The sequence below is a fragment of the Ipomoea triloba genome, chromosome 8 (assembly GCF_003576645.1).
Source record: "Ipomoea triloba cultivar NCNSP0323 chromosome 8, ASM357664v1".
NCBI lineage: Eukaryota > Viridiplantae > Streptophyta > Magnoliopsida > Solanales > Convolvulaceae > Ipomoea > Ipomoea triloba.
The window spans coordinates 17,267,919-17,275,405 of record NC_044923.1 but is presented as its reverse complement, the minus strand read 5'-3'; the positions used below and the strand labels follow the sequence as shown (position 1 = coordinate 17,275,405).

Genomic DNA, 7,487 nt, shown 5'->3' with positions numbered 1-7,487 from the left:
CCCCCCCCCCCCCCCAACCCCATCCCCACCCACCCCAAAAATTATATATATATATATAATAGCCATAAAAATAGTCTTTTGGCCCTTCATTATTTTTTAAAAAAAATTATTACTTATATATTAAATAAGTCCAAAACATATATTGAAATCCAAATTTACTAAATAAAGAAGAATAAATCGAGTAATCAAATCTTCGTTCTTTCTTTATGAACTTATCTCCACTTCAAAAAAATTCCTACAGTATATGCTTTAGTTTTATTAGTTCATTAATTAATTAGTAATTTATTATATTTTTTTATTATTTATTTGTACTTTTAGGATGTACGTACATTTGCTAATTCAAAGGATTAGTTTTTGAATTGGAAAATCTCAAAAGCTAATGTTAATATTAATTCTTTAATTTTTGATTATGAGTTTTGTCCTCATACCTCAAATTGTATAATATTTAATTAGTTAATTAACAAAATGAATATCAGGTAATTATCTTTAATAAATCTTGCCAACAAAATGATTGACAATGTAATGTTATTTGATTTTTAAAAAAAAAAAAGTGACAAGCAAGATTGAATTAAAAGTACATTTACTATTGCGCGTTTGTAAAATTATATAAAATATCATTGTCAATCATATTTGTACAATTATGTAGTTCATACATGATTACACAAAATATCATTATAAATTAATATTGATAATATATAATTCAATTATCTAGGGTATATATATACTGATATCAAGTATAATCAGTATTGACGTTGATTAGCATTGTAAATTTTATGAGATAATTTTAACTACTCCGAAATCATTTTTCTAGCCCTGCCCCAAACTGTATTGCTTTCGCGGGGGTTATTTGGACACACCACTCCAATGAAAAGAACCAAAATGTATTATGACATTATTGGTTGGTACGTCACCATTTGAAGCTTTTGCTATCTAGTTCACGTGATTTGAAATATATATATTATTTATAGAGGCAACCTCAGTTAAGTTGGTGGTTAAGTGAGAATCACTTATTCACATTTTTAATTTGAATCAGACATATATGCGTAATTTAAGTTGGTCTAAATTAAAAAGTATGTTAGAATGTTGAGAAATCAAATGTTAGAATTTTATCGGTATTAAATTTTCAAGTTTGTATAATTATAAAATCAACTTCGCTTTTAAAAGTTTTTAATAATTATAAAATTGATTATGTATTTTTAATAAAAATCAGCCTCAACCATTGATGAACTTTGATGGACGGCTTAGGCCAATCCTCACGTTTTTTGTGAGGACCTTGTTCTTATTTGACTCTGTCCTTATCACATCCATCCAATTAAGATGACCAATGGTTGATTTTTTTTTTAAAGGGAGTGATGACATTTTTGTAATATAATTATATAGTTGTAGATTTGGAAAATAATTGATGAGACAAATTTGCAAATACACAATAAGTTATTTGCAAAGATTCACAATCGTAATTGCAGAGATGTCACGGCATTTTTTTAAATACTTGATAGAGCATTTGGTGAATGTTTCCGATGCACAATCAGTTATCTGCAAATGAATAACCATGCATTACAATAAGCACAATCGTAATTACATAAATATCATTGCACTTTTTCCTTAATTTTTAACCCTTGATCACCTTAGTGCACCACCGACTAAAACTTAGTTCACCACAGACCAATACTTAGTTCACCATAGATAATCACTAGACAATCACTCCGAAGTCACTTGCCACATAGGATGCCACATAGATTAAAATTGTGAAAATATATATTTCTAAAAATACTAAAATAATTTTATTCATTTAAAAAGAAAATCATAGATAACTAATTAACTATCTTCTGTCAGCTTGGCTGCTTTTGACGAAAAAGTTTGGAGGGCTACTCTGTCATCCATGGAAACCAAGCATGCCACTGGCTTCTCCCGTCGGTGGAAAGTTTCTTTTTAAAATATATTTTTTTAATTTCTAAATATGATTACGCGTAAGATGTCAAGTAAGCAAAATTGACGGGTTACCTTTTTGGTAACATGTTAAATAAATTAATTGCATAATTTTAACAAGTTAAGGATTTGATCTAATTAAAGGTTTTTGTTTTAGTTCAATGGTCTAATTACACTTTGATATATAGTTGGAGGGCTTATTTGATCCTTACCCCCTCTCTTTTGACAATTCTATGTTTTTTTTTTTAAACAATTCATGTTAGTTTCTAATGAATCTGTAATGAGAAAAACTAGATGAATCATGTTAGTTTCTTTACTCCGTACCTTATTAAGCACTATGTAACCATTTTCTAGGTCCCTACTGCTAACAGACACTAGATGAGTGAACAATTTCTTCAGTTTAGAGAATTTTTACTCTGAACTTTAATTTTCTTATTGGTATGTAGGCATGTAGCTCTCTCCCATGTATCCTTCTCCCACCATGCAGCCAGTCTATGCATAGTTATTGATAAACATTAATGTTCGCAGACATAAACTATGGTAAAATTTGTCATGAATGCAATAGGATCAAAATAGCATTTGTAGTTTATAGCTACTCCCTATTAATTAATTGCCCCCATCAACCCATCATTCTGACCGACATAATTCTGACTATACACATCACAGCTATGACGTCACTTGGATGATGTCAGAATGACATACTAAATTTTTGGCGCCGATATTCCCATGTTATAACTTATAAATAACCGTTCATTTGCCTGCACAAAACACAAAACCCACAAAAAACATTCTTAAAACTTCAAAGAATTATTACAACAAAAAAAAAAAAAAAATGGAAGCACAATATTGTGGCCATGTTTTGTTGCTCCCATACCCAGCACAGGGCCACATTAATCCTCTGCTACAATTCGCCAAACGCTTAGCCTCCAAAGGCGTAAAGGCCACCATAGCCACCACCACCTACACCGTCAAATCCATCCACGCCGCCGCCGTCACCGTGGAGCCAATCTCCGACGGCTTCGACGACGGCGGCTTCACCCAAACCCAGAAAGTCGACGTGTACCTCAATTCCTTCGAACAAAACGGCTCCAGGACCCTGTCCAAGGTCATAGCCAAGTACGAGGATTCGCCGCATCCCGTGGACTGTGTCGTCTACGATTCCTTCTTCCCGTGGGCGCTGGACGTGGCGCGGCGCCACGGCGTACGCGGCGCCGCGTTTTTTACAAACTCCGCAACCGTTTGCGCGGTTTTCGCGCATATCCACTGCGGGGCCCTCGAGCTGCCGGTGGAGATTGAGGAGAACGGGGCGGCGGTGGTGCTGCCGGGGATTCCACCGCTGTATGGGCCGGATATCCCCAGCTTTATCACGGCGCCGGATAGTTATCCGGCGTACTTGGCTATGAAGATGAGGCAGTTCTCCAACGTGGGGAATGCTGATTGGATATTTGCCAACACTTTTCAAGAATTGGAACCTGAGGTAAGTTTATAAAACTATACAATCATGTTATTTAAGTTGTTTTTTATATAACGGTTATAATTTATTTTAACGTTAATTTCAATCCTAGATTTATATATGACAATTCACTTTTAATATATTTTTATCAGAATATTCATATTTGGTACTAGTATTATTGTGACATGATTATTTTTTTGTTTTTTATCAACAAAACAATTTAAATGTCGGTTACATACAAAAATATTTCAGCCTTTAATTATAGAATTTTTCTAAAAAATAAACATAAAAATATAACGGACACAATAATACCAGGACTAAATGAGAATGTTCAAATAGAAAATGACTAAAAGTGAACTGTCACCTATAAATCTAGGACACAAATTGGAATTAATTTTTTATTTTAAAATAGAAATTAGTTTAAAGATATAGCATCACAACATCGTTAAATCGTAAAGATCATAAGAATGTTCTGTTTTTTTTTTTTAAACAAATAAAAGGCAGGGACAACTAAATGATTGAGTCTTGTCACAAAAAAGTTGGAATAATAAAATAGTGCTCCAACGTCAATGGGACAAAATTAAAGAAGATTATATTATTAGAAGAAAAGCTATGAACACTTTATGAACACTTTTGTACTATAAGAGAAAATTGGGAAAAGGACCATTTCTCGATTTGTGCGTGTCATCCTTGCGCAGGGGCCATGCTAATTTTCTCTGTATCGTTCCAATTTTATCGGATGTCCCCGAAGGGACAAGCGAGCGCTCTACCATTTGAGCTACATCCCCAATTATGGTGTTCAATTATTAATGGAACTTTTTTTGGGAATATGATATTTTATGGTGTTCAATTATTAATGGAACTTTTTTTGGGAATATGATATCTTATGGTGTTCAATTATTAATGGAACTTTTTTTTGGGCAGGTGGTGGCAGGGGTGTCAAAAGTTTGGCCTGCCAAACTAATTGGGCCAATGGTGCCTTCATCATACTTAGATGGCAGGATTGAAGGAGACAAGGGTTATGGTGCAAGTCTATGGAAACCCCTTGGTGAAGAGTGCCTCAATTGGCTAAAATCAAGGCCAAATCAATCGGTAGTCTATGTTTCATTTGGAAGCATGGTGTCACTAAGCACTAAACAAATGGATGAAATGGCTCGGGCCTTGATAGCCTCGGAGTTGAACTTTCTCTGGGTTGTGAGGGAATCTGAGCGGAGCAAACTGCCCCAAGGGTTCGTAGAATCCGCCCGAGGAAAAGGGTTGGTCGTGTCGTGGTGCAACCAGCTCGAAATGCTGGCACATCCTGCCATTGGGTGTTTCGTGACGCACTGTGGGTGGAACTCGACCTTAGAATTGCTCAGTCTCGGCGTCCCGACTGTTGCGATGCCGCAGTGGTCGGATCAGTTCACTGACGCGAAATTCATCGAGGAGATATGGAAGGTCGGCGTTAGGCCAAAGTTGGACAAGTATGGGATTGTGAATAGGGAAGAGCTTGTGTTTTGTCTTAAAGAAGTGATGGAAGGGGAGATGAGTGAAGAGATAAAGAGGAATGCAAGAAAGTGGAGGGAGTTGGCTAAGGGTGCGGTTAGTGAAGGAGGAAGCTCAGACAAGGCTATCAATGAGTTTGTGGAGCATTTGAAATGTTCTAAAATTGGTAAACAATTAAAACAAATAATCAACGAGTAAAATAAAGTGACTGATGTTATAGCTAGGCTCGGTCGTTATTAAAGCGTGGTTTTAAGGTGTTAAAGGACACATTCTTCCGTCGCTTTTTCAAGTATTGAATGAAGATGCTCATGAACATGAATTATTATTTTTTTGTTAAGGTTTTTCCTTCAACAAATTTAAATTTAAAAAAAAAAACAAATGCTTAGTAATTAGTATATTTTAATGTGCTAGAAGTTTGTTTAGTCAATAATTTAGATAGAAAGACCACCTTCTGTTGTAAAATGCTTAAAATAATTTAATGGGAATTACATGTCCATGGTCAATGGTCCATTTGTATGTTTTTGATATTTTGTCAGTTAAGATAAAGTCATTAATGTTTTATATTCTTATTGTATCTTTATGACAGATATTTGTAATTTCCCTTTTGTCTTTTTCCCTTTAAGAAAGATATTATATTTTTTTAGCAAAATCATGAAGTTTATGTATTATAATACTCCTTTTGGATATAATTAAATAATTACCATTCGTAGTATTTTGAGAAATTCAATAAAAAAAATGGCGTACACAATATTATAACTTTGACTACTATATGGCATTGACATAAAAAAAAATGTCACAACCTTTTTTATTATTTATAACAATTGAAATTTATAGAGATAAGTGTCAAATAGGATCTTCAACTATAAGTCAAAGTATAATTAATCCTTTAAACTATTAAAAAAAAAAGATGATTCAGTTAGATACTTTAACTTCTCATTTTTATGCAATTAAGTTAATTAACAATTTACCTTTTAGTAACCCGTAAATTTTTTATTTTTTATTTAAAAAATTAAAAAATATTTTAAATTAAAAAAAAAAAAACCGTCAACAGCTGTCCCGTCCAACCAAATGAAGAAGCCTGCCAAGCTCCTCAATCAAGTTGGACTCCGTTGAGGAGACGCCAGCATTGAGGAGAAGTCGACAATCTATGTTTAAAAAAAAATATTTTAGTCGTTATTACTTGAATTTACCATAAAAATGAGTTAATTGCACAAATTTAAGAAGTTATTAACTAAATTACATTATTACATTTTGACCTATATATAGTTGATGGCATATTTGACTCTTATTCCAAATTTTTATTATTAAAATTTTCAACAAATGTTAAGCTTTCAAATAATTAATCACACACTATTTAATAGGTCATGTGACGTAGTAAATGATTTTATATTTTCTACAATTTTAATTTCTAAATTATAATACGTAGTCAGTTAAATAATATATGGTAGGTCAAGTCCGCATAGGTAGTTCAACTGGTCAAAAAGGTGAAATTTGTCCAAAAAAAAAAAAAGAGTCTAACATCTGTTGGTTAGTTGAGTCATCACGATTTACCTCTTCACAAATTGCTGGGGCGTCTGGGGTGGGCGATTCCACCTTTTTGTTACAAAAAAGTAGTCTTACTTAGAATTTGATTTTACTATTAGCGTGAGAGTTTGTTTCCCATCACAAACATTGAAGATTTGGATTTAAATTGGACATTTTTCTGCGTAAAAGTGGACCTGAGTAATCTAGGTTGAATAAATAAACAATATATGTTAAGAGTATTTTTTAAGTCGGCTCTTGTACATGTCAAAGTATAATGTGCCAATTCTGTTACGTAAGAACACAGAGGTAAGCACTTATGCCATCACATTTCATCATCAATTGGACATAACTATCAAAATTCAAAATTGTTCCATATTTCAACGTCGCCATTTAAAATTGGTAAACAATTAAAACAAATACTCAACGAGTAAAATAAAGTGGCTAGTATTATAGCTAGGCTCAGTCACGATTAGATTTTAAGGTGTTAAAAGACCAATTCCTCCGTCACTTTTTAAAGTATTGAATGAAAATGCTCATGGTATCTTTTGAAGGAGGGAAGTGCTTGTTAACATAGATTAAAATTTTGTTTCGAGGTTTTTCCACCAACAAATAAAAAATAAAAAACAAATTCTTAATATATATTTTAATGTGTTAGAAGTTTGTTTAGTCAATTATTTAGCTAGACTAGAAAGACCACCTTCAGTTGTAAAATGCTTAAAATAATTTTAATGGGAAATTACGTGTCCATTGTCAATGGTGAATTTTTATGTTTTTGATATTTTGTCGGATAAGGTAAAGTCATTATTAGTGTTTTCTGTTCTTATTGGATCTTTAAGACTTAGATATTTGATATTTTTCCTTGTCGTTTTCCCTTTGAAAAAAATTATATATATATAATTAAAAGGGACCACACCTCGACTCGACAGAGCATTCAATGACTAAACAAAAACAGGGGCAAACGCCAATGCACGGGCATAATCCACTCATTGTGGTTGCTGAGGTTCGAACCTTAACTTCTTTACATAAATACTACCTACTGAACCATTAAGCTAAATTCGTGGGGCTTAGAACTTGTGTTTAATTAGTAGTAGGGTAAAAG

The 7,487-nt window shown here is 33.1% G+C and overlaps 1 protein-coding gene and 1 non-coding gene across 2 annotated transcripts; one reads left to right on the top strand and one right to left on the bottom strand.

Moving 5' to 3' along the window:
- Positions 1–2,707: 2,707 nt before the first annotated feature.
- On the top strand, positions 2,708–5,431 carry LOC116026620 (UDP-glycosyltransferase 74B1-like). Its single transcript, XM_031267951.1, has 2 exons — positions 2,708–3,403; positions 4,304–5,431. The coding sequence occupies exons 1-2, from the start codon at positions 2,759–2,761 to the stop codon at positions 5,060–5,062; spliced, it is 1,404 nt and encodes a 467-aa protein (XP_031123811.1). The 5' UTR covers positions 2,708–2,758; the 3' UTR covers positions 5,063–5,431.
- LOC116028134 lies at positions 4,036–4,134 on the bottom strand. Its single transcript, XR_004100082.1, has one exon. It is a non-coding gene; the product is annotated as a U6 spliceosomal RNA (small nuclear RNA).
- Positions 5,432–7,487: the final 2,056 nt, after the last annotated feature.